The 27153-nt window shown below is 43.6% G+C and overlaps 1 protein-coding gene and 1 pseudogene across 3 annotated transcripts; both read left to right on the top strand.

The window, feature by feature from the left end:
- Nucleotides 1-3644: 3644 nt before the first annotated feature.
- On the top strand, nt 3645-16552 carry RWDD2B (RWD domain containing 2B). Of its 3 annotated transcripts, XM_033232247.1 has the most exons (7): nt 3812-3830; nt 4874-4930; nt 5002-5016; nt 13713-13939; nt 14027-14094; nt 14210-14572; nt 15664-16552. In XM_033232247.1, the coding sequence occupies exons 4-7, from the start codon at nt 13733-13735 to the stop codon at nt 15890-15892; spliced, it is 867 nt and encodes a 288-aa protein (XP_033088138.1). In that variant the 5' UTR covers nt 3812-3830; nt 4874-4930; nt 5002-5016; nt 13713-13732; the 3' UTR covers nt 15893-16552. The 3 variants fall into 3 exon arrangements, with proteins under 3 accessions (XP_033088137.1, XP_033088136.1, XP_033088138.1); XM_033232246.1 differs by lacking the exons at nt 4874-4930; nt 5002-5016 and having other exon boundaries at nt 3645-3831; XM_033232245.1 differs by lacking the exons at nt 3812-3830; nt 4874-4930; nt 5002-5016 and adding an exon at nt 3674-3694.
- A 2389-nt stretch (nt 16553-18941) lies between these two features.
- LOC117095646 lies at nt 18942-24704 on the top strand (annotated as a pseudogene).
- The last annotated feature ends 2449 nt before the right edge of the window (nt 24705-27153 follow it).

The raw sequence follows: 27153 nt of genomic DNA, 5'->3' as shown, positions 1-27153 counted from the left end.
TCTGGTGATCTAGATGAGGCAGGACTGAGCCCCTCGAATGTATTATCTCAAAAAGTTAGTAGCAGCTACTATGCAAAGTTCCAAGGCTCAAGTCAAATCCTGGGCACATCCACGGATGTGTGGTAGGGCATAGACTCCAGCTCTCATGCAAGAAAGAACAGGAGTGGGATGAGATAATTTTTTTTTTTTTTTTTTGAGATGGAGTCTCGCTCTGTCGCCCAGGCTGGAGTGCAGTGGCGCTATCTCGGCTCACTGCAAGCTCTGCCTCCCGGGTTTATGCCATTCTCCTGCCTCAGCCTCCCGAGTAGCTGGGACTACAGACGCCCGCCACCTCGCCCGGCTAGTTTTTTTTTTGTATTTTTTAGTAGAGACGGGGTTTCACCATGTTAGCCAGGATGGTCTCGATCTCCTGACCTCAAGCGATACTCCAGCCTCAGTCTCCCAAAGCACTAGGATTCTAGGTGTGAGTCACCGCATCCAGCCTCTATACATGCTTTAAAAGTTACTTCCTTCCAGTTACAGGGCAATCTAGGTAACACAGTCATCTGATCACTCACATCACCTTACTTTACTTCTCCGTCCAGCAATTATCCACTATCTGGTAATTTTCTTTCTTTTTTTTTTTTTTGAAACAGAGTCTCACTCTGTTGCCCAGGCTGGAGTGCAGTGGTGCGGTTACAGCTCACTGCAGCCTCAGTCTCCCAGGCTCAAGCAATTCTCCTACCTCAGCCTCCTGAGTAGCTGGGACTACAGGCCTACAGGCACAGGACCCCACATCTGGCTAATTTTTGTATTTTTTGTAGAGACAGGGGTCTCTCTCTGTTGCCCAAACTGGTCTCAAACCCTGGGCTCAAGTGATCCTCCTTGGTCTCCCAAAGTGCTGGGATTATAGGCATGAGGTATTATGCCTGGCCGTAATTTTCTTTTCTTTCTTTTTTTTTTGAGGCTGAGTTTTGCTCTTTTTGCCCAGGCTGGAGTGCAATGGTGTGATCTCGGCTCACAGCAACCTCTGCGTCCCGGGTTCAAGTGATTCTCCTGCCTCAGCCTCCCCAGTAGTTGGGATTACAGGCATGTGCCACCGTGTCCAGCTAAGTTTTGTATTTTTAGTAGAGACAGGGTTTCTCCATGTTGGTCAGGCTGGTCTCGAACTCCCAACCTCAAGTGATCTGCCCGCCTCGGCCTCCCAAAGTGCTGGGATTACAGGTGTGAGCCACCGTGCCCAGCCCATAATTTTCTTTTATTTTTACCTTTATGTTTAGCCCTCTTCATCCATACACAGAAATGTGCAAATATAAGGTCTTTGAGAGATGCAACATCTTTGTGTTGTTCATGGCTATAATTAGTACCTGGAAGTGCCTGGAATATAGTAAGTGCTCGATAAATATTTATTGAAAAGAAATAGTCATGAGAAATAAAGTGCTGTACAAGAATGTTCGCTGCTGCTTTATTTATAATAGCCAAAAAACTGAAGATAGCCCAGGTTTCTATCAAAAGAAGAATGGAACTGGTATATTCATATGATGGAATACTACTGAGCAATCAAAAGAAACTGATACACACTATAACAGATGAAAATATTTCCCTGAGTGAAAGAACCCTTACACAAAAATATCTATTGCATGACTCCAACCATATGAAGTTCTAGAACAAGAAAAATAAGTATGGTGGGGAAAAAAAATTAGAACAGTGGTTACCTTTGGGGAGAACTGGGTGGGGTCTAAGAAAGGGCATGAAAGAACTTTATGGGGTGATGGTAATGTTCTATACGTTAATATGGCTTGAGTTCCATAGGTGTATGCATTTAAAAACTCACGTGTATTTAAGGTATACATTTCATTTTTACCTTTAAAATCCTTAATTTGGGCCGGGCGCGGTGGCTCATGCCTGTAATCGCAGCACTTTGGGAGGCCGAGGTGGGTGGATCATGAGGTCAGGAGATCGAGACCATCTTGGCTAACACGGTGAAACCCTGTCTCTACTAAAAATACAAAAAATTCGCTGGGCGTGGTGGCAGGCGCCTGTGGTCTCAGCTACTTGGGAGGCTGAGGCAGGAGAATGGCGTGAACCCAGGAGGCAGCGGTTGCAGTGAGCCGGGATGGCGCCACTGCGCTCCAGCCTGAGCGACAGAGCAAGACTCTGTCTCAAAAACAAAACAAAACAAAACTAATTTGAATGATGTACATTAGAGATACTTAGAAGCTACTATCTGCAGTTTACTTTGAAATGTATGAAAACAGATGGATTGATGAGATATGTGACAAAGCTGGTAGAGTAAAATTCTATACTCTCCAGGTCAGTGTTTTTCAACCTCAACACTATCAGCATTTTGAACCAGCAAATTTGTTATTGTCAGGGGATGTCCTGTTCATTGTAGGAAGTTGAGGAGCATCCCTGGGCTCTACCTACTCCATGCCAATAGCACCCTTCCAGTTGTGACAACCCAAAATGTCTTCAGACACTGCTAAATAGAGGGGAAATCCGTCCTTCCCCCTTCTCTTGAGATGTGCTCCACTGTAAAATTCTCTCGACTTTGCTTTACACTTGAATTTTTTCATAATAAATGTTGGAGGAAAAAATAAATTATGACATTGAAAAATGCTCATGAAACACCATGCAGAAGATGTAGTTTATGAACACCTACAATACATACTGTCTTTTTGTTTAAAAACAAAAAAGCGGCGGGGTTGGGGGGGAGAGCTAGCAGTGATATTTAGTATTGCTAAATGTCAGTGTTTACAAATCGTATCTATGACACTTCTAAAATGAATATTATAAAGTGTATTCCATATAGTTGGATTGGGAAGAAAAACATTTCCAATTACCCTCCTGTCAGCATCTCCTTCAAACTACCCTTTTATTAAGAGGGATAAATATGCATTCACACGGTTCCTCCCAGGTTGATTAATGGGCAAGAACACCTAAGATAGCCAAGGCCACCATGCATCCAGGCTCAGATCTCCCTAATTGCCTTCCTCCTCCATGATTCAGGGACAAGGAGGATCACCGCTGTGTAGGAAGATACTAGAAATGCAAAATTTGGAACCCCGCCCCTACCTACCGAATCTTGATCTGCATTTCAACAGGATCCCCGAACTATTCCTAGGCACGTCCGAGTTTGAGGAGCATTAACGGACCAATTCTTTGTCCCTGAAAAGTGCCCACTATACTGACAGTGGCGGCCGCTGGGAAATGACAACGGGGTTGGCATGGAGAGTTATTAAGAAGAAAAACTCCAGCTGGGCGCGGTGGCTCAGGCCTGTAATCCCAGCACTTTGGGAGGCCAGGGGTGGCGGATCGCCTGAGGTCAGGAGTTCGAGACCAGCCTGGCCAACATGGTGAAACCCCCGTCTCTACTAAAAAATACAAAAATTATCTGGGCATGGTGGTGGGCGCCTGTAATCCTTGCTACTCGGGAGGCCGAGGCAGGAGAATCGCTGGAACCCGGGAGGTGGAGGCTGCTGTGAGCCGAGATCGCGACACTGCACTCCAGCTTGGGGGACAGAGCGAGACTCCGTCTCAAAAAAAAAAAAAAGAAGAAAACTCTGCGACTGAGAAGTACCTAGCAGGGACAAAGCATTCCCTATGTCGTTCCAGGTGCGTACACAAACACTGGCGGACCCGGCGCCGGACAGGCCAGCTCTAGCTTCCGGCCGCCGCCCTGCGCGCGCATGCGCCGCGCGCAGTGTTTTTTCTGGTAGGTCGCTAGCTGAGGCGGTTTGTAAGTTTTGGGTCGCAGTATACTAGAATTTTGAGGCTCCCTTCCGATGCAAACTGAGCTGTCCGTGCAGCCATGGAACCCGGGTTACAGCAGTGAGGGGGCCGCGACTCAAGGTGAGTCTCGCCTCAGCGCCAGTGGCGAGCGCCACGGGGGTTTCCCACGCTGCCCCGCCGGGCGCAACTCTTTGGGAACGTTCCCGGCATGGCTGCCCGCCGCCTCCCCTCACTGCAGGCGCCCATCGGTCGGTTTGGACCTCGGCGTTGCTTCCCGGCTTCAGCAGCCCCGCTCCAGCCGGGGACCTCTCCCAGAGGGCAATCAGGGTTCAAGGGCGGCTGCGTGCTGGGCATTCTTCCTGAGAGCTTCGTGGCTTGGGTCGCGGGGTGCCGTGCTCTGTTTTTAAAAAAAAAAAATCTGCAAGGAAAAGTATTATTCCACTCAGAAATATCAAGTTTCAGTCTACATTCTCTTAAATATATATATATTTTAAGTAATAGTAAAGGCGAGGTCTCCCTGTGTTAGCCAGCTGGTCTTGAACAATTGGGCTTAAGCACTCCCCCTTTCTCTGCCTCCCAAAGTGCTGGGATTACAGGCCTGAGCCACCGCGCCCGGCTACAGTCTATTTCCTTACAGCATTCGCTGAAATCTTGAGTCATAAAATTATCTTGAGGGTTTTTTGGAAGGACTGAAATCTCTTAAGCGAAAATAATTTGGCAGATGAATGACCGGTGACATCACTCCCGTAGTTATCCATTCAAGAGTCCTCCGTCCCGTGCTCGTTTGCTATTCCATTTTATCTTCGCTACCTCCAATTCCATAGGACCCTCTCCCGACTTTGCTCACTCCCTGGGAGCCTTTAAACAAATACATAGCTCCAAATAAGTGTGGACTCCCAAAATTATATCTGTAGCTCAGTCTCTTGTAGACTCCAATTTAACAGGTGCTAGACATCTCTGTTTCACAGGTGTCTTAGTAGGCACTTCATTACTTCAGCTCTCCATGAAGCTCTCATGAAGCTCTCATAGAGCCTCAGCTCTCCATGACCACACCGTCCAAATAAATGGCACATCCATACTTTCAGTAGCTTAAAGCCTTAGAGTCATTCTTCCGTGTCTCATGTAATTCATCTGTAAATCCTGTTGCCTCTGTTCTCTCCACGTATCCAGAACCTGAAGTTTACCAACTTGACCACTATAATCCTATCCAAGCCACCATTCTCTCTCCCTAGTTATTGCGGTGTCTATCTGGTTACCCCACGTTTCCTTTCACTTTTCTCCATAGCAGCAAGTGTGGGGATCTTCGTAAGTCAAACCTCTCTTGTAGCTCTTACGTATCAGTCGGGATAAAATTCGAAATTCTGGCCATGCTTAACTAGTCCCAACGTAAACTGCCCCACATTTCTTTACTAAACTCTTTCATTCCCCCTGTCCCCAGCTCACTGTGCGCTGGCCAGCTGCTCTAGCACCCTCCTACCTCAAGGCATTTGAACATGCTGTTCACTTTCCCTCGAACACTCTTGGCCAAGAAAAACACATGGCGTCCTTTTTCAGTTCCTTAAAGTCTCTTTCCTACAGTCACCTTAGGAGAAAGGCCTTTCCTGACAACAACTTGTGCAGTCTCACCCCCTGCTGCTTATTGTTTCCCTTGTCCTTGTTTTCTTCAGGTTTCTTCATAGCAGTTATTTACTGGATATAAAAATTCTTTTTTGTTTTTTTTGAAACAGTCTCACGTGTTGCCCAGGCTGGAGCGCAGTAGTATGATCTTAGCTCACTGCAACCTCCGCCTCCCCAGTTCAAGTGATTCTCCTGCCTCAGCCTCCCTAGTAGCTGGGACTACAGGCGTGTGCGACCACACCTGGCTAATTTTTGTATTTTTAGTAGAGATGGGGTTTCATGATGTTGGCCAGGCTGGTCTCAAACTCCTGACCTCAGGTAATCTGCCCATCTCATCCTCCCGAAGTGCTGTGATTACAGGCGTGAGCCACTGCACCTGGGCTGAGCATATAAATTTGTTTTTGATATCATGGTATCCTCCCACTAGTAGAGTTGTTTTATTACTTTCATTCATTGTTATCTTAGTGCCAATGCTTGAACATAAGTGCTTTAGAAACATTTGTTGAAATGATGACCAGGCCGGGCTTGGTGGCTCACGCATGTAATCCCAGCACTTTGGGAGGCCAAGACGGGTGGATCACAAGGTCAGGAGATCGAGACCATCCTGGCTAACACAGTGGAACCCCGTCTCTACCAAAACTACAAAAAATTAGCTGGGCGTGGTAGCGGGCACCTGTAGTCCCAGCTACTTGGGATGGGAGGCTGAGGCAGGAGAATGGCGTAAACCTGGGAGACGGAGCTTGCAGTGAGCTGAGATCCGGCCACTGCACTCCAGCCCGGGCGACAGAGCGAGACTCCGTCTCAAAAAAAAAAAAAAAAAAAGAGACTACGTCTCAAAAAAAAAATAGTAATAAGCGGCCCGACACCGTGGCTCATGCCTGTAATCCCAGCACTTTGGGAGGCCGAGGCGGATGGATCACAAGGGCAGGAGTTCGAGACCAGCCTGGCCAATGTGGTAAAACCCCATCTCTACTAAAAAACCCAGAAAGCAGAGGTTGTAGTGAACCAACTCTGCACTCTGGCCTGGGTGACAGAGCTAGACCTTGTCTCAAATTTAAAAAAAGGTTTTTAAGTTAATAGTAGCAAGTGCCGGGCGCGGTGGCTCAAGCCTGTAATCCCAGCACTTTGGGAGGCCGAGACGGGCGGATCACGAGGTCAGGAGATCGAGACCATCCTGGCTAATACGGTGAAACCCCGTCTCTACTAAAAAATACAAAACGTAGCCGGGCGAGGTGGCGGCGCCTGTAGTCCCAGCTACTCGGGAGGCTGAGGCAGGAGAATGGCGTAAACCCGGGGGGCGGAGTTTGCAGTGAGCTGAGATCCGGCCACTGCACTCCAGCCTGGGCGACAGAGCGAGACTCCGTCTCAAAAAAAAAAAAAAAAATAATAATAGTAGCAAGCACACATAAAATTTACTCTGTTGCCAGGCACTTTCCGCAAATTCTCATCTAATCATCACAGCAACTCTCTCATCCCAGTTACGGAGTTGGGGAGACTAAAGCACAGATAAATTAAGCCACTTGCCTAAGGTCGTGCAGTTGGTAAGTGGCAGAGCCTGGAGTTGCACCTTGGCAATCTGGTAATAGAATCCAAACACTGGTGACAGAGCCACTCCAACAAAAAACAAAGTAAATGCACTTCCTCTAATAACCAGCCAAGAAGTTGTTTTCTGTGTTTCTCAACTCCAAAACAGACTAGCAAATACGTCTATGGAATTCCAATAAGTCCAGGGATTTTAAGTATGTATGAGGATTTTGTTAAAAAAAAAAGAAAAAGGGCTGGGTGTGGTGGCTCACGCCTGTAATTCCAGCACTTTGGGAGGCCGAGGCGAGTGGATCACGAGGTCAGGAGATCGCAGCTATCCTGGCTAACATGGTGAAACCCCGTCTCTACAAAAAATACAAAAAAAAAAAAAAAAAATTGCTGGGCGTGGTGGCGGGCACCTGTAGTCCCAGCTACTCGGGAGGCTGAGGCAGGAGAATGGCGTGCACCTGGGACGCAGAGCTTGCAGTGAGCAGAGATGGTGCCACTGTACTCCAGCTTAGGCGACAGAGCAAGACTCTGTCTCAAAAAAAAAAAAACAAAACACCACCACCAAATGTTTGTACGATATCAAGTTACAAAAGTGGGATATAACATTGTACGAAGTCAGTGGTTAGCAAAGAAAACATTGTCATGAGGCCAGGTAAGGTGGCTCACACCTATAAGCCCAGCACTTTCGGAGGCCGAGGGGGCAGGTGAATCACCTGAGGTCGGGTGTTTGAGACCAGCCCGACCACCATGGTGAAATTCCATCTCTATTAAATACAAAAAATTAGCTGGATGTGGTGGCGCATGCCTGTAATCCTACCTACTTGCGAGGCTGAGGCAGGAGAATCACTTGAACCTGGGAGGTGGAGGTTGCAGTGAGCCAAGATCGCACCATTTCATTTCAGCCTGGGCAACAACAGCGAAACTCCGTCTCAAAAAAAAAAAAAAAAATCTGAAAAAAGAAAACATTGCAATAAAAGGAGGGAGGAATATTTGCAGTTCCAACAGTTATTAGAAAAGGAAAACTTCAAATTAAACATTAATAGATGTATTAATAAATATATGTTAATATATGTATAAATATTATCATGGCTACCCACCATCTTCTATGATGCTTTAAATGCTTATATTTAAACTACTTAAATTTGGGTGATTACATGGCAAAGCAAGGAATCCTGCTCTGTTCTGTGGAGAGGAGGGCTAATGTCATTTGGCCTGGAAAAACCTGTTCTGGAGACAGACAGAATACTGAACACCCCTCTTGGAAATTCACAGTGCTCCATATTGGGATTTAACAAGACTCTGAAAAGTCACAAATAAGAATTGTGCCCATATAATCTATCGCCTAATTAGGATTGCTTTTGCCTAGGATAAATACCTAAACCATTTGGGGCTGGGCATGGTGGCTCACGCCTGTAATCCTTGCACTTTGGGAGGCCAAGGTAGGTAGATCACCTGAGGTCAGGAATTTGAGACCAGTCTGACCAACATGATGAAACCCTTTCTCTACTAAAAATACAAAAAGTTAGCTGGGCGTGGTGGCGAACGCTTGTAATCCCAGCTATTCAGGAGGCTGAGGCAGGAGAATCACTTGAACCCTGGAGGCGGAGGTTTCAGTGAGCCAAGATTGTGCCATTGCACTCCAGCCTGGGCAACAGGAGCAAAACTCCATCTCAAAAAAAAAAAAAAGGTTGGGTGTGGCAACTCACACCTGTAATCCTAGCACTTTGGGAGGGCAGCACAGGTGGATCACGAGGTCAGGAGTTTTAACATGGTGAAACCTCATCTCGACTAAAAATACAAAACTTAGCTGGGCGTAGTGGCCTGCGCCTGTACTCCCAGCTACTCAGGAGGCTGAGGCAGGAGAATTACTTGAACCCGGGAGGTGGAGGTTGCAGTAAGCCAAGATTGTGCCATTGCACTGCAGATCCGGCCACTGCACTCCAGCCTGGGCGACAGAGCGAGACTCCGTCTCAAAAATAAAATAACATAAAATAAAATTAGGGACAAAAATGAACCTTATCTATAAAGGAAAACAATTCAAATGAGAGTGATTTCTCATCAGTAACCAGAGAGGCTAGATGAAGAGGCACAGCATTTTTCAAGTGTTGAAAGTAAAAAACTGTTAGGCCAGAATGCTGTGTCCAGTGAAAGTATTCTGCAGAAATGAAGGGGAAATCAAGACATTCTAAGATGAAGGAAATCTAGGAGATTTGTCACCAGCAGACCTATCCTAAAAGAATGGTTAAAATAGATTCTCTAAACAGAAAAGAAATAATAATAGAGTTATTATTAAATATATATAATTTAGACCTATTTTATTTTAGTTTATTTTACTTTTATTTATTTTTTTGAGACGGAGTCTTGCTCTGTTGCCCAGGCTGGAGTGCAGGGGCACCATCTCAGCTCACTGCAATCTCCACCTCCCGGGTTCACGCCATTCTCCTGACTCAGCCTCCCAAGTAGCTGGGACTACAGGTGCCTGCCATCATGCCCGGCTAATTTTTTGTATTTTTAGTAGAGACGGGGTTTCACCTTGTTAGCCAGGATGGTCTCAATCTCCTGACCTTGTGATCCACCTGCCTTGGCCTCCCAAAGTGCTGGGATTATAGGCGTGAGCCACTGCACCCGGCCATTTAGACCTATTTTAGAACTGTTGAGACCGAGATGCTCTCTGCTGTGTGGTTTAATGTGTGCCCCAAAGTTCATGTGTTAGAAACTTTCTCCCAATACAATATAGTGTTGAGAGGTGGGAACTTTCAGAGGTGATGAAGGGATGTGCAGGGATATAACAAACAATGTAACCTTCCTGTCATCAGCGTTCCAGAAGGAGAAGAGAAACAAGGCAGGGTTGAAAAAGTTCTCAAAGAACAGAGCCCTCACGAATGGATTAATGGTGTTACTGCAGGAGTGGGTTAGTTATTGTGGGAGTGGGTTCCTGATAAAAGCATGTGTTTGGCCCCTTCATCTCTCTTGCTCTTGCTCTCATTCTCTCTTGCCCTCTGCCTTCCGCCATGGGATGACTCAGCAAGAATGCCCTTGCCAAACACAGGCACCATGCTCTTGGATTTCCCAGCTTCCAGAACAAGAAGCCAAATAAATTTCTCTTCATTGTAAACTACCCAGTCTCAGGTATTCTGTTATAGTAACAGAAAATGGAATAATATACCATCCAATAGAAATATATAGATATAGTTAAATTTACAAATATTGGGGCTCAAGAATTTGGAACACCATAAGAATTTGAGAATTGTGGACATTTAATATTCAATAATACTTGGTACTATGAGACAGTAGAGAAGACAGAGGTCCCCAACCAAACCTTAAGGGATGCTAACATTTTAAAGATCTTGCTTGGCAATAGTATAGTATGGTATATAAATTATACCTCATTAGAGCTGTTAAAAAAATGTTATAAACATATCGTCTTTTTGTGCATTAATCTTTAATTGCAATGCAATTACCATTTTTTCTTGTTTTCAAAGCTTAACAAAATTATTCTAATGTTTATATGTGAGAAGAGCCAGGAAATACCAAAAAAGAATTCTAGAAAAGAAGAGTGATGGCTATGAAGAGACAGAGTAGGAGCAATTTACTAACCCATCATAGTGATTTGAAGAGTTGAGTATTAGCTGGGTATGGTGGTAGCATGACTGTAGTCCCAGATACTTGGGAGGCTGAGGCAGGAGGATTGCTTGAGCCTAGGAGTTCAAGGCTGCAACAAGCTGTAATCGCACCACTGCACTCCAGCCTGGGTGACACAGTGAGACTCTGTCTCAAAAACAAAAAAGAGGATTAGGATATGATGTTATAGACAGATCAATATAACAAAATGGAGAATCCAGAAAAAGACTCAAATACATGTAGGCACTTAACATATGTTGAAAGAAGCATTTCAAATGTATTATAAGATGTACTGGTACAAATGGCTAGCTAACTGGAAAAACAAAAATAAGCTGGAAACTTCTGTTACCTTTTAAACTGAAGTATATTGCAGATGGATCAAATATTTAAATGCAGAAATTGAAAATGTATTTCAAATTGAAAATAGAAGTTTTTTTTTTTTTTTGAGACGGAGTGTCACTCTTTTTGCCCAGGCTGGAGTGCAATGGTGCGATCTCAACTCACTGCAACCTCTGACTCCCAGGTTCCAGCGATTCTCCTGTCTCAGCCTCCCAAGTAGCTGGGATTACCAGTGCCTACCACCTCATCCAGCTAATTTTTTTAAAAAATAGAAGAATTTTAAAATAATATTGCAGTAGAGAAATCCTTTCTAATCAAGATATATTAGGCCGGGCACAGTGGCTCATGCCTGTAATCCTAGCACTTTGGGAGACTGAGGCAGGCAGATCACCTGAGGTCAGGAGTTCGAGACCAGCCTGGCTAACATGGTGAAACCCTGTCTCTACTAAAAATACAAAAAAAATTGGCCAGGCATGCTGGCATGTGCCTGAAATCTCACCCCTTGGGAGGCTGAGATAGGAGAATTGCTTGGACGCTGGAGGCAGAGATTGCAGTGAGCCGAGATCGCGACACTACACTCCAGCCTAGGCAACAAGAGTGAAAACTACATCTCAAAATAAATAAATAAACAAATAATAAAAAAAATACAAAAATTAGCTGGGGATAGTGCCGGGTGCCTGTAATCTCAGCTACTTGGGAGGCTGAGGCAGGAGAATTGTTTGAGTCAGGGAGGTAGAGGTTGCAGTGAGCTGAGATCATGCCAGTGCACTCCATCCTGGGCACAAAGTAGGACTCCATCTCAAAAAAGAAAAACAAACAAAAACATAAAGCTTGAAACTTGTAAAAGAAGAGATTGATAAAAGGAACTATGGTTTAGGTTGTTTGTTTGTTTGAGACAGAGTCTTGCTCTGTCACCCAGGCTGGAGTGCAGTAGCATGATCTTGGCTCACTACAACCTCCACCTCCTGGGCTCAAGCCATCGTCCCACCTGAACCTCTCAAGTAGCTGAGACTTCAGGCACACACCAACACACCTGGGTAATTTTGTTGTATTTTTAGTAGAGACAGGGTTTCATTATGTTGCCCAGGCTGGTCTCAAACTCCTGGACTCAAGCTATCCACCCTCTTCGGCCTCCCAAAGTGCTGGGATTACAGGTGTGAGCCACCGTGCTAGGCCAAAAGGAACTATGTATTAAGAATTTTCCTTTAAAGAAAAGAAGCAGGAGACTGAGTACAATTGTAAACTTCTGTTCTGCATGGCAACTTTGTGGAAAGCAACTTGGCAGTATCTGTCAAAACTAAAAATGTACCTGTTGATCCAACAATCCACCTCTATGAGTTTATTCTTGAATACACGGTATTCAGTTTACCATACTATATATATAAAAAGAACTTGCATTATAGGATTGTTCATATTAGTAAAAATGTGGAAACAACCCAAGTGTCCATCAATAGGTAAAGAATTAAATAAGTTATGGCATATCTACATGATTCAGTATAACAGCCAACATTTACAAAGAATGAGGTAGACCACTATGTGTTGACAGTGAATGGATCTACAAAATATATTTGGTGGGGAGGGAGATAGGAAGTAGGAGGAAAAAGTATATATTACCCCCCTTGGGTACTTTTAAAATATATATACTGTATATATCTCAACATTGTACATATTTTTACATTATACCAGCATTTTTCACATGTATATGTATATATATGTATAATGCTTAAAATGTTTTAATGTTAACAGGGGTTACTTAAGCAACAGGACAATTAGCATTTATTTTCTCTTTATGTTCCTTTGCTTCTTAAAAACTAATAAATGGGCCGGGTGCAGTGGCTCACGCCTGTAATCCCAGCACTTTGGGAGGCCAAGGCTGGTGGATCACGAGGTCAGGAGATCAAGACCATCCTGGCTAACATGATGAAACCCCATCTCTAGTAAAAATACAAAAAATTAGCCGGGCGTGGTGGCGAGTGCCTGTAGTCCCAGCTACTTGGGAGGCTGAGACAGGAGAATGGCATGAACCGGTGAGGTGGAGCTTGCAGTGAGCCGAGATCGTGCCACTAAACTCCAGCCTGGGTGACAGAGCGAGACTCTGTCTCAAATAAAAAAAAGAAAAAAAAAGAAAAACTAATAAATGCCATGCACAGTGGCTCATACCTATAATGCTAGCACTTGGGGAGGCCAAGACAGGAGGATTGCTTGAGCCCAGGAGGTTGAGACCAGGCTGAGCAACATAGCAAGACCTTGTTTCTACAAATAAAAAATGAAGTCAGGCGTGGCAGTGCATACCTGTGGTCCTAGCTACTCAGAAGTCTGAGGTGGGAGGATTGCTTGGGCCTGGGAGGTTGAAGTTGCAGTGAGCTGGGATCATGCCACTGCACTCCAGCTGGGGTGACAGAGCTAGACCCTGTCTCAAAAAAAACTAATAAACAATATTTACTTAAAAAGAAGAAACTGACCATTCACATAATCAAACTCTCTGACTTATTCTGTTCATTCTAGATTTCAACCAGTCATATCCTCTCTTCTGGCTACATTATTGATACAGCTTTTTGACTACATAATTGGTTTACTTTGATGAAATTGCCCATTTATGGTAGCTCAAAATGTCCGCTTAACTATCTAGACACAGAAGAATGTGGTGTCTACTTACTATTAAAAGTTTTTTGTGTTTGTTTTTTTATAGATGGTCTCAGTATGTTGCCCAGGCTGGTCTTAGCATAGGACTTAGCATATTATATCTGAAAGTAGAGTAATGGGGAAGAGACTAATTAAATTGTACAATTTATGAAGAAATCAAATACAATTTTAGTAAGTGCCCTTGTTGATGTATTCATTTCTTCTAAGATTGCATATGTAAATTGTCTCTCTTGTCTTTACCTCCTTAGAAACTTACACATGTCCAAAAATGATTGAGATAGAGCAGGCGGAGGCCCAGCTTGCTGAGTTAGACCTGCTGGCCAGTATGTTCCCTGGTGAGAATGAGCTCATGGTGAATGACCAACTGGCTGTAGCAGAGCTGAAAGATTGTATTGAAAAGAAGACAATGGAGGGGCGATCTTCGAAAGTGTACTTTACTATCAATATGAACCTGGATGTATCTGAGGAAGCAATGGTAATTCAGTTTTGCTTTTGGAAGGATTGAAACATGTTGAGACTTAAAACATTGGTTAGTGCACTTTTTCTTCTTCTCTTTAATCAGGCGATGTTTTCTCTGGCCTGTATTCTTCCCTTTAAATACCCGGCAGTTCTGCCTGAAATTACTGTCAGGTACGTTACAGAAGTTCTGGCCAACTTTAGAGGTCAAATTAATCTGAGAATAAAAGCAACTCTCGAATTTGTTTTCTGTTCCAAGACAATTATTTTCTTATATCTTTTCTGTTAGATCAGTAATATTGAGTAGATCCCAGCAGACTCAGCTGAACACAGATCTGACTGCATTCCTGCAAAAACATTGTCATGGAGATGTTTGTATACTGAATGCCACGGAGTGGGTTAGAGAACACGCGTCTAGCTATGTCAGCAGAGATACTTCATCTTCACCCCCCACAGGAAGCACAGTCCAGTCAGTTGACCTCATCTTCACGAGACTCTGGATCTACAGCCATCATATCTACAACAAATGCAAAAGAAAGACTATTCTAGAGTGGGCAAAGGAGCTTTCCCTGTCTGGGTTTAGCATGCCTGGAAAACCTGGTGTTGTTTGTGTGGAAGGCCCACAAAGTGCCTGTGAAGAATTCTGGTCAAGGTTTGCTTTCACATATGTATGTGAAGTCATGTCTAAAATTTTAATACTAAACAAGATACAGGCATGTGCTGCCTAGTGATGTTTTGCTTAATAATGGACCACACATAAAACAGTGGTGCCATAAGATTATAATGGAGCACATGTAGAAACCTGATACATGGCACTTGATCTTCCCACTATTGAATATCAGAGTGATATTCAGTAATCGTGCTGGGACATTTGCTTTTCTATATTAAAAAATATAAATACAAAAAAAGTGCCATCTAGGTTTGTGTAAGTACACTCTATCGTGGTGGTACAATGACAAAATAGCCTGAAGATACATTTCTCAGAATGTATCCCCATTGTTAAGCAACACATGACTGTTACAGATGTGGAGATAAGTATGTCCCAGGGGTTGTATCTTTATGGGGATTCAATGTCAAGTTGATGGATATGGCAGAAATCGCATGTAGTCAGCATTTTCCCCCTCACCTGACAAGCGCATATAGGAGACATTCTGTAAATATACGCTGAATGAATTGAGCTCCTGCCCAAGACACTATGACCCTATCCACTTTCATGGATCTGATCCTTCCCTTATCTTAGTGATGCTGCAAACTGTATGCCCTATGAAGTAAGGGGCTTTCTAGAAGCACTAGAATTGCCACTAGTCTTCTCATTTCTCTACTGATATCCTAAATGAATTTCTGAGAAGATCCATTAATAGTTTGGGATTCAGTAATTCCTATATTTCTAAACTACTGATACAAGGCCGTAGTAAGGGCAACAAATGAGTTTGGGGATGGGATTATGACCAGAATCATATTTGATTAAAATAAATCCCTCTGAGATAAAAGTAGATTTCTTGGGTGGGGTGTGATGACTCACACCTGTAATCCCAGCACTGCGGGTGGCTGAGGCAGCATATCAATTGCAGCCAGGAGTTTGAAACCAACATGAGCAACATAGCAAGACCTGTCTCTACTAAATAAACAAAAGTTATAAAAATTTTAAAAAGTAGACTACTTATAGGAAAAGTCTGTTTTATAACTTCTGTTTTATGTGCTGTATACATTTTGAAAATGTTTACTTTGGAAATTTCTTTACAGACTCAGAAAATTAAACTGGAAGAGAATTTTAATCCGCCATCGAGAAGACATTCCTTTTGATGGTACAAATGATGAAAGACAAAGGAAATTTTCCATTTTTGAAGAAAAAGTGTTCAGTGTTAATGGAGCCAGGGGAAACCACATGGACTTTGGTCAGCTCTATCAGTTCTTAAATGCCAAAGGATGTGGGGATGTTTTCCAGATGTTTTTTGGTGTAGAAGGACAATGACAGTAAGTGTAGTTGAAAGTATCTTGTCACTGTTGGCCTTCTGATTTTTTTTTCCCACTTTTTCTTGAAAGATTAAGTAATTTTATTTTAGTTCCATTCTAGAATGTTGGGGAGTGGGGGACAAGAAAAAATAATATAGCTGAAATGCATCTGTTAAAAATGTCATGATTGAAAGCAGAACTGAGTTTCAAATTATAACCTTAAAATTGTTGTTAAATACTTCTTCACATATCAGTTGCCCATTTTGAAAAAGAAATTATCCACAAGGGTAATGTTGGTGCTCCAATTTGCCAGCCATTCCCAACCCCCTTCTCCCTTACCTGCCTTCACTAAAGAACCCAGAAAAGCTAATTGCTCCCCTTTCAGCCTCTGTTGCAACTAACAACTCTCAGTGGCCTCAGGACACAGCTTTGGCCTTGGGAATTCTGGGAAAACTTTGCTTCCTGATTAAAGAAACATATGCAGCTAGGCCACTTCCTCCCCCTCTTTGCCATAAACGCCAAAGTGATGGCTGGAGCTGGAGGAGTTATTTGAACTACGACAGAAGGAAGGACCAAGAGAAACACGAAGATGCCAGTTGCCACATTGTTGAGCTGCTGACCCAACACCAGCCGCTGCCTATCTCTAGACGTCTTATGAAATAAAACCAGTTTTGTTTAATTTCTAGGCTTTTTTTTTTTTTTTTAATAGACACAGTCTTGCTCTGTCGCCCAGGCTGGAGTACAATGGTGCGATCTCGGCTTACTGCAACCTCCGCCTCCCAAGTTCAAGCGATTCTCCTGCCTCAGCCTCCCAAGTAGCTGAGATTACAGGGGCCTGCCACCATGCCTGGCTAATTTTTGTGTTTTTAGTAGAGACGGGGTTTCACCATGTTGGCCAGGCTGGTCTCGAACTCCTGACCTCAGGTGATCGCCTGCCTCGGCCTCCCAATGTGCTGGGATTACCGGCATAAGCCACCACGCCCAGCCAACTTCTAGGCTTTTTACTGGCAGTTGAAAGCTAGTTTGTCAAATAGAGTTTTTCAGAGCTTTAGTTTTGCATTTACTCCAGCCTTTTGATACATAAATAGGTGAAGTTTTTCTGAAGTGGAGTTTGCAGTTCGTCTTGTTTTGTATACTCATGCTCTGCCCCTGCTCCTGGGCTTGCCTCAGACAAGGCTGAGGCACGAGTAGGGCTTAAAATTTTTTAACAAGCATCAACAATTCATCAGATTAGTAATTTAGAAGATTTGTTTGACATATTGTATTCTGACATTTTTTGTTCTGGAAATGGCTTTCTGTACATTTATTTTTGCCAAATTTTGACCTACCATTAAACACACCACCCAGTTTTTGAGGACCTCCATAAATTGGTTCCAAAAGCATTTATTATTTATTAATTTGCTAGCACACAGGTTGATACCAGGTGTTGGATATTTCTTGACCAGTCTGACTTAGTTGAGGAATGGAGCTGGGGTGAGAGACAATGCATTAAGTTAGTAAAAAGTTGGAGGCAAACTATGCTTATCACAAAATGAATCAGTAAGTGAAAGATAGCATATATTATGTAATACAATGTAGAAATCTGAAGAAATAAAAGGGAAGAAGGCAATGTGGATAGATCTTAAATATAAAGGTTATTAAACATAAATGAGGGTCAGAATGGTATTTAAAGCACAGTGCTTCTACTGGACCTAAATCTTATGTACCTCCCCAGATTTCCTCCCTGCTGCCCATTCTATTGCCCTGTCAGTTGCCCTGGAAATCCCAGGTCCTCTGCTGCCACCACAGCCAGATGGACCAGTTGTGTGTCTAGTTTCTGATTCCTCCAGTGACTAACAGATTTGTACGAAATACCCTACAGAGAATGGAATCTGACATTCTTACCACCAAAGGGGGCAGATGATGCATATATTACTTTAAGCAGCTAAAGTGGCAGCTAAACCGCTAAAACTTGTTCCTTCTCTGTACATTATATTAAAAACCAGATTGTTATGCATAATATGCAGATCTCAAATGTCACAAACACAGATTGCAACAGAGTAGTTTTACAAGTTTTCTTTCCTGGGACATCAGTCAAATTTAGACGTTTATGATTAAGTCATACTAAGCCAGGGAAGTACAGATTTTCCAATCTTGTGATGAGAAAGTTCTTTTGAGAATGGATAAATGTAGTGAAATGTTAGAAATGTTAAGAGTATAAGCAATATAGCTTTCTTAGCTTGCTTCCTTCCTTCCTTCCTTCCTTCCTTCCTTCCTTCCTTCCTTCCTTCCTTTCTTTCTTTCTTTCTTTTTTTCTGGAGACAGACTCTGTCTGGATCTGTCACCTGGGCTGGAGTGCAGTAGCACAATCCTGGCTTACAGCAACCTCTGCCGCCTGGGGTTCAAGTGATTCTCCCACCTCATTCTCCCGAGTAGCCGAGATTACAGGTGCGTGCTACCACGCTCGCTATTTTTTGAATTTTTAGTGGAGACGAGGATTGACTATGTAGGCCATGCTGGTCTTGAACTCTTGACCTCAGATGATCCACCTGCCTCAGCCTCTCAAAGTGCTGGAATTACAGGCGTGAGCCACCGCGCCCTGCCCAGTTTCTATCAATGATTATATACTTGATCTATAAACATCCTTAAATGTAAAATGTTCCATATGATTGCACATAAAAAAATTTGTTCAGCAATGACGATTTGTCAACATATTAATGTAATAAATATTTTGAACTGGAATCACCTATAAAAAATGATAAATCCTGAAAAGAAACCGTTTCAAGTCAAATTATGTTTAAAAGTTACATTTTCTAAAGAAAACAAGTACTGGCAGGGAATATTGGCCACATGCCTTGTTTTATTTTGTTTTTGTTGTTTGTTTGTTTGAAGACGAAGTCTTGCTCTGTAGCCCAGGCTGGAGTGAGTGAGGTGGCGTGATCTCGGCTCACCGCAACCTCTGCCTCCCAGGTTCAAGCAATTCTGCCTCAGCCTCCCGAGTAGCTGGGATTACAGGCGCAAGTCACGGGACCCGACTAATTTTTTGTATTTTTAGTAGAGCTGGGGGTTTCACCATGTTAGCCAGGCCGGTCTTGAACTCTGGACCTCAGGTAATCCACCCGCCTTGGCCTCCCAAAGTGCTATTTATTTTGTTATTAAGAAAGATGTGTATCAGGGAAACTCAAAAATAACAGACCATTGGTGAAATTCCATAAAAGCTGCAATGCAGCCAAGGTTTAAAGGTATTTAAGGGCAGATGCAGAAATTACGTTCCCGCCCCCTCTCTCCCCGCGATTATTAGAACTACTTGAGAAAACTGAGTCCATAAAATTTCAGCAAAGGGGCACCACGAGCATTCCACTTAAACACAATCTGCCAATCTGAAGCCAGCAGATCGGGGAAGGGATGTAGGTTGTAATGTCCTTTGCCATCCCTGTGAGGGGCAGGGCCGGGCGAGGGAAGATTCCAGATCAGCGTGGAAGTGTCTGCTGGCTGCCTACAGACACCTGGGTATCGCAAGGCTCCCAGGCGCTCTGGGGCTGTCATTGACAGCTAGGCTTTCTCTTGTGACCCCGACAGCTCCCGAGCACTCGCAGGCCCCACCGGCAGCCTAAGAGCGCGGAGTGAAGCTCGCCATACTTCGCGCGTGCGCCTTCCTGGGCCGACGTGGCCCGGAAGCACTAGCCCGTGGGTTTCCGGGATGCTGTGAGCGCAAGGACTTATGGGCAGGTGGCGTCACTGCAGCTGCAAGCGTTGCCTTTCGGATCTCCGCGATAGCTTCCGAACCCGGGCTTGAGTCCTAAGCTGTGGACTCGCCTCGTGAGTGGGTATCTCGCAGGCCAGCCGATGCTGCTTTGGGGCCGAGATGGACTTTTTGTTTATTTTTTATTGTTGACGCTTAATTATCTTTCGGAAAAAGAGGCATCGATTCCCATTCTCGGGACTTCCCAGATGTTGCTGCAAATGGGGGATTAGAGGAATGGTGCACCCTGGGACCCAGGTAGTGCCTTCGAAGTCCAAGGTGTTCCTCGATTTTAACCAGGGAATTACGGAAATCGAGGCTTTTTTCCCACTGGGGCATTTGGCTTTTCGGATTTTGTAAACCTGCTCTCCCTTGTTCCTCCCGCCAACAAATTATATATATTTATATATTATATATAACGTATTATACATATGTATTACATATATGATTACACATAATATATATCATTATAAGAAGAGTAGAAGTAGCTGGATTTTAAAGTCACCCACAATCCCATGTCCAAAAAGACAATATTAAATTTTGGTTTTACATTTTATTTTCTAGTATCCTGTTTTTGCATGAGTGTATATGTGGGGTTTTCTTTAAAAAAAAAAAAAAAATTACGGCCCGGTGTGGTGGCTCACGCCTGTAATCCCAGCTACTCGGGAGGTTGAGGCAGGAGAATGGCGTGAATCCGGGAGGCGGAGCCGTGAGCCGAGATCGCGCCACTGCAGTCCAGCCTGGGTGACAGAGCTAGACTCCGTCTCTAATAATAATAATAATAATAATTAATTAATTAAAATTTGCAAAATAAAAAAATTAGGCCGGGTGCGGTGGCTCACGCCTGTAATCGCACCACTTTGGGAGGCCAAGGTGGGTGGATCACCTGAGGTCAGGAGTTCCAGACCAGCCTGGCCGACATGGTGAAACCTTGCCTCTACTAAAAATACAAAAAATTAGCCAGGCGTGGTGGCAGGCGCCTGTAATCCCAGCTACTCAGGAGGCTGAGGCAGGAGAATCACTTGAACCCGAAAGGCGGAGGTTGCAGTGAGCTGAAATCAGGCCACTGAACTGAAGCTTGGGTAACAGAGCGAGAATCCTTGTCAAAAAAAAAAAGAAAGAAAGAAAAAGAAAGAAAAGAAACGGTGCAGCAATGACTAGCCTTGTGCATTCATTCCCCCCCCCCCCGCCCCGTCTTTTAACACTTCTTTTTTTAGCAGAATTATGGAGCAACTATAGTTGAAGATGCAAGGAAGGTTCATGGGAAGGGATGATATTCAACACAGTTAACAACCAACATGACCTGATCACCATCCATTGGACTAGCCACATGTCTAGGGCTGGAATGGGGTTTTGGAAGACTGATAAATCAACAATTAACACTTTAGCTGGGAATCAGGGGAAGGTCAGAGAAGTCCTAGGGAAATGGCAAGGGCAATGAAAGAATATATCAGAGGGTATCAGATAATTTTACTATTTTAACAACCATTTTAGTTAAACGGTGTATAATAATCATCGGTCCAATTTATGTGTTTGCTGTTGGAAAGATAAGGATTATAATCTGATTAGCTTGTCCTGTGAAATTGGAGGAAAACTCGTCTGTTGAAGTCAAGGAGGAAGGTAGAATGGTCAGAGTTTTGAAGACGTGTTCAGATAATTACTGAGGGTCCTAGAAAATTACAGAAGTATGGTACATTTGTTGGGCTGTAATGAAGACACAACTAAGGCACGGGATCATTAATTCTTAGTAGTCTAAAGCTTCTGTTGACTGCATTGTTTTTTTTTGTTTTTTTTTGTTTTTGAGACGGAGTCTCGCTCTGTCGCCCGGGCTGGAGTGCGGTGGCCGGATCTCAGCTCACTGCAAGCTCCGCCTCCTGGGTTTACGCCATTCTCCTGCCTCAGCCTCCCGAGTAGCTGGGACTACAGGCGCCCGCCACCTCGCCCGGCTAGTTTTTTGTTTTGTTTTGTTTTGTTTTGTTTTTTTTTTTGAGACAGAGTCTTGCTCTGTCGCCCAGGCTGGAGTGCTGTGGCCAGATCTCAGCTCACTGCAAGCTCCTCCTCTCGGGTTCACGCCATTCTCCTGCCTCAGCCTCCCGAGTAGCTGGGACTACAGGCGCCCGCCACCTCACCCAGCTAATTTTTTCTATTTTTTAGTAGAGACGGGGTTTCACCGTGTTAGCCAGGATGGTCTCGATCTCCTGACCTCGTGATCCGCCCGTCTCGGCCTCCCAAAGTGCTGGGATTACAGGCTTGAGCCACCGCGCCCGGCCTAACTGCATTGTTTGTTTTCCAGGCAGTGTTCAACTTTTCTCTGGAAAAAAAAAAAGCTGAAAACAAATAATTGGGTTTGTGTAGTGTTTGGTTTCTCCAGATGAATAGGCTGAAGGAGCAGATGTACAAGAGACTTTGTGGTATTGGCAAGAGAGTGACTGACACAAAAGATCATGAAATCTAAAGTGAACAATGAAGGGAGTAAAAAGAAAAGAGTCCTTAGTGTTAGGGAGAAAATATAAGGGCCAATGCAAGGTCAAGATTTCCTTGAAGAATGTCTAGGTGGAAACAGTTAAATGAGGAATCTGGCAAGGGGATCGTGACCCAAGAGTGGGGTGAAATTGGGAAAATGTAAGTAGTAATATCAGGATGTGACTGTGGTGTGGCAGATGAAGTGGAATAGAGGAAAAGGATATGGGAGATGAAGATTTTTATAACTGAGAGGCCAAGCAGTGGACAGATATGCCACATGAACCTAATCAGGACTTTAAAAAGACCGTCCAGGATGATGTTTGGAATGAGGGTGGAGAGCCAAGTGTTAAGTGTTTAGAGACTAAAAGGGTATGACCAGGAGGCTGGTAAGAGGACAGATGTCAGAAGGTGTATTTTGTTGACAGCAGCCTGAAAAGAATGATTTATTGTTTTAAGGAAAGTAGAAGCAAAGAGGATCCTATTCTTATCTGCAGACCCCTGAGGTAGGTGGGATTTTAAATGATAAACAGCATTCATGAGATGCTGCTGTGGAAGCACTGTTGTTAGCCAACCTGTGAACAAGTGTTGAGGGTGAATACTGGCTAATCACGGAGCTACAATTCCAAATAATATGTGGGAAGGAAGGGCTTTATAGGGCAGATGGGAGTAGGGGTTAGACCAGCAAGAAAGGACACAGTTTTATGTAGTAGGGAAATATATATACATGTACCTGTATCTCCTTCCTGCCTTCTTGACTTCCTGAGTCCAGACTCAGTATTACGGTTTCCTTCTGGATTCTGAAAATCTGTTTTTCATCAGTTTTAGTTTTAGTCATGCTGTTTCTGTCTTCTTCAATGTTTTCATCAATGTGTGTGTGTGTGTGTGTGTGTGTGTGTGTGAATTTGGGAGAGGCTGCTAGCGGATGCTATTTTTTTTGTTTTTTTTTTGAGAAGGAGTCTCGCTCTGTCGCCCAGGCTGGAGCGCAGTGGCGCTATCTCGGCTCACTGTAAGCTCCGCCTCCCAGGTTTACGCCATTCTCCTGCCTCAGCCTCCCGAGTAGCTGGGACTACAGGCGCCCGCCACCTCGCCAGGCTAGTTTTTTGTATTTTTTAGTAGAGACGGGGTTTCACCGTGTTAGCCAGGATGGTCTTGATCTCCTGACCTCGTGATCCGCCTGTCTCGGCCTCCCAAAGTGCTGGGATTACAGGCTTGAGCCACCGCGCCCGGTGGAAATCCACCTATATATTCCTCTAGTACTATTATGGTTATTTTCTTTTCTTTTAAATCCCTCTGATATAGTTTGGATATTTGTCCCCACCCAAATCTCGTATTGAATTGTGGTGAGTTATAGCCGATATATACGGAAATTATTCTTATTGTACATTTGTTTTGTAATGTTAGCAAACTATTATATCTTATTTTCTCAATTGACTGTATAGGGATCCCAGTTGACAAATGCTTTCCTGGCATATACTACCTATGTAGTGTTGCTGCTATTTAAATACGAAGTTCGCTTTAAAAAATTTGAAAATACTTTTTTCCTTCTTTCCCGTGTTCAAGATGTCAAAGCGAGGATGTGGTAGGTCCTCTGGTGTGAAATTCCAGATTTCCTTGGGTCTTCCAGTAGGAGCTGTGATCAACTGTGCTGATAACACAGGAGCCAAAAACCTGTATATCATCTTCGTGAAGGGGATCAAGGGATGGCTGAACAGACTTTCCGCTGCTGGTGTCGGTGACATGGTGATGGCCACAGTCAAGAAAGGCAAACCAGAGCTCAGAAAAATGGTACATCCAGCAGCGGTCATTCGACAATGAAAGTCATACCGGAGAAAAGATGGTGTGTTTATTTCAGAGATAATGCAGGGATCATAGTGAGTAATAAAGGCGAAATGAAAGGTTCTGCCATTACAGGACCAGTAGCAAAGGAGAGTGCAGACTTGTGGCCCTTGATTGTGCATTGCGTGATTCTCCAGTATATTAAAAAAAAAAGAAAAAAGAAAAACTTTAAAGCCATTAAAAAAAGCCATTAAAAAGTATTTGTCCACCCCCAAGAAAATACATCTTAGTAACAGTTGAAGGTAAAGTACCACCAAGTTTAATAAAGACTAATTAATGCTGAGTTTTATCAGCATTTTTTATGACTGTCACTGGATTTCACTATATTTCTTATCTTGGTAAAGTATATCTGAAAGTAGAATAAAGGGGAAATCCTGTCTGTGATTAATTTTGGTAATCAGATACATTTTCTCTAGTAGCCACATTTCTTTATTTTTTTTTTTCTGATACAGGGTCTCACTCTGTTGCCCAAGTGGGAGTGCAGTGGTATGATCACGGTTCACTGCAGCCATGACCTCCCGGGCTCAAATGATCCTCCTGCCTCAGCCTCCCTGAGTAGCTGGGACCACAGGCATGTGCCACCACGCCTGCTACCATGCTGTGTTTCCCAGGCTGGAAGTAGCCATATGGCTGGAAGTAGCTGTATTTCTATCCCATTGGGTTCTCCCAAGTTTGTGGGTATAAATTCTCTTGCCCTTGCCTCTCTAGAAACTTGTGAATTATAGCTGGGCATAGTGGCTCACACCTGTAATCGTAGCACTTTGGGAGGCTGAGGCAAGTGGATCACCTGAGACCAGGAGTTCGAGACCAGCCTGGCCAACATGGCGAAACCCTGTCTCTACTAAAAATACAAAAATTAGCCGGGCGTGGTGGCTTGCTCCTGTAATCCCAGCTACACAGGAGTCTGAGGCAGAAGAATCGCTTCAACCTGTGCTGGGGGTGGGGGTTGGAGTGAGCTGAGATCACCCCACTTCACTCCAGCCTGGGCAAAAGAATGAAATTGTCTAAAAAAAAAAGAGAGAGAGAGAAAGGAAGGAAGGAGGGAGGGAGGGAGGGAGGGAAGGAAGGAAGGAAGGAAGGAAGGAGGAGGGAGGGAGGGAAGGAAGGAAGGAAGGAAGGAAGGAAGGAAGGAAGGAAGGAAGGAAGGAAAGGAAGGAAGGAGGGAAGGAAGGAAGGACTTGTGAATTATCACAGAATGACTGAGATTGTCTGAGTTACAACTGCTGGGTAGTATGTTCTCCAGTTAGAAAAAGTTCACTGTGAATGACAAGGTGGCTACAGAAGAATTGAAAGATTGTATTGAAAAGGGGACCATGGAGCTGAGATCTTCAAAAGTTTCCTGTGACTATAAACCAGGAGATGTCACATATAGCTATGGTACTTTCTTTTGCAGTTTTTAGAAAAAGCAAGTCTATTATGTGTAGAGGGAAAATTATTGAGTACTCTGCTATATTTTCAGGTAACACTTTCTCTGACTTCTGCATTCCCTTTTAAATATCATGAAGCTCTACCTGAAATTACTGTCAAGTGTGTTACAGAAATTCTCTGCCCAGTCCTACCTATATTTTTGGGTATATAAAAATGACTTGTGTGTGTTTTTTGAAGGACCTAAGAAAGCAATATGTTCTTATCAGGTCAGAGTCCTTAAAACAATCCCAGCAGACCCTACTGAACACAGATTTGAGTGTGCACTTGCAGAGGGATTGTCGTGGTGAGTCTGTACACTGAATGCTAGAGGATGGGTTACAGAACATGCCGCTGAATATATCAGCAGGGATCCCACAACTTCCGTCTCCAAAGAAAGTACAGCACAACACACAGATCCCATTCTCACCAGGCTGTGGAGCTCTAGCCGACAAAAAAGAAAGAATATTGTGGAACTAGCAAAGGAGCTTTTCCTATCTGGGTGTAGCATGGTGGGAAACCTGGTGTCATTTGCGTGGAAGGCTTACAGAGCACATGTGAACAATTCTGTGGATTAGGTTTGCTTTTTAATTTTCTTTCCTTTTTCTGTACTATGCAGCCTGTTTAGTACAAACTGAGGTTGTAATAGATGGGAAGGCGAGTGATTATACATTCAGGCCATGGAGCCAAAAGTGATTTTTCCATTGTAATGGCAACAATGGACTGAGAGTGCCTTTTGGTTCTAGGACTGTTATTGTGGAGCTTATGCCAGTTGCTTAGCTGTTTCTAGACATAGGCTCTTAATAGGTCAAGAGCTTGGAAAGTGTTTGATAAATGTTACATTGATTTCTAAAGCTACTAGATGGTTTCTGAGATATAGTTTGATTCCAAAATATGACTCATCATCTTAGCTTATGTTTTGAATCCCATAAAAAGGGACTTTCTCAGAAGTTTTGTGGTTAAAATCCCATTGAGAGTGACAACCCAACCATCACAAATCTGGGGGACTCCTTTCCTGAAACTGATAGATTAAGAAGTTCAGCCATTTCCACTCTTCCAAACTTATGAGGTAAATGAGGACAAAACAGATGAGTCTGGAATGAGATATGAACTGGATAATATTGGGCAATAAATGTATTTGTATGAAATAAAAATAGATTTCTATTTTATTAGCATTGGTGGGTTAAAAATCAAACTACTTTTAATATTTCTGAACACATCTTACTTTTAAAATGTCTACTCTGAAAATTTATTTTCCTCTGGGTGCGGTGGCTCACACCTGTAATTCCCAGCACTTTGGGAGGCCGAGGTGGGCAGATCATGAGGTCAGGAGATCTAGACCATCCTGGCTAACACGGTGAAACCCCGTCTCTACTAAAAATACAAAAAATCAGCCAGGCGTAGTGGCAGGCGCCTGTAGTCCCAGCTACTCGGGAGGCTGAGGCAGGAGAATGGCGTGAACCCAGGAGGTGGAGCTTGCAGTGAGCCGAGAACGTGCCACTGCAGTCCAGCCTGGGTCACAGAGCAAGACTCCATCTCAAAAAATTAAAAAAAATTATTTTCCAACTCGGACGAATAACCTGGAAGAAAATTTTAATTCACCATCAAGAAGACATTCTTTTTGGTGGCACTCTTGATAAAATAGAAGAGCAAAAAAAAATTTTCAATTTTGAGAAAAAAACATTTGATGAGATTGAACTCAGGAGGTCATGTGAATTTCAGCCAACTGTGCCATTTTTTAAAGCCACAGGGTATGGTGATGTTTTTCAAATGTACTTGGGTATGGAGGGTCAATAAATAAATAAAATAGAATGTGGAAATATATTTTTAAGTGCTTGATGTCTGATTTTCCTCCT

This window comes from Trachypithecus francoisi, unplaced genomic scaffold, assembly GCF_009764315.1.
Source record: "Trachypithecus francoisi isolate TF-2019V2 unplaced genomic scaffold, Tfra_2.0 Lachesis_group14, whole genome shotgun sequence".
Classification (NCBI taxonomy): Eukaryota; Metazoa; Chordata; class Mammalia; order Primates; family Cercopithecidae; genus Trachypithecus; species Trachypithecus francoisi.
Note: the sequence above shows the minus strand (reverse complement) of the source record. Positions and strands in the feature narration are given on the sequence as shown.

Excerpts from the sequence above, each read along its gene's own strand:
- RWDD2B (XM_033232246.1), top strand. The coding sequence starts at position 3,765 with ATGCAAACTGAGCTGTCCGTGCAGCCATGGAACCCGGGTTACAGCAGT. Across the intron at positions 3,832-13,712 it reads TGAGGGGGCCGCGACTCAAG|AAACTTACACATGTCCAAAA; the intron begins GTGAGTCTCGCC and ends TTACCTCCTTAG. Across the intron at positions 14,095-14,209 it reads CTGCCTGAAATTACTGTCAG|ATCAGTAATATTGAGTAGAT; the intron begins GTACGTTACAGA and ends CTTTTCTGTTAG.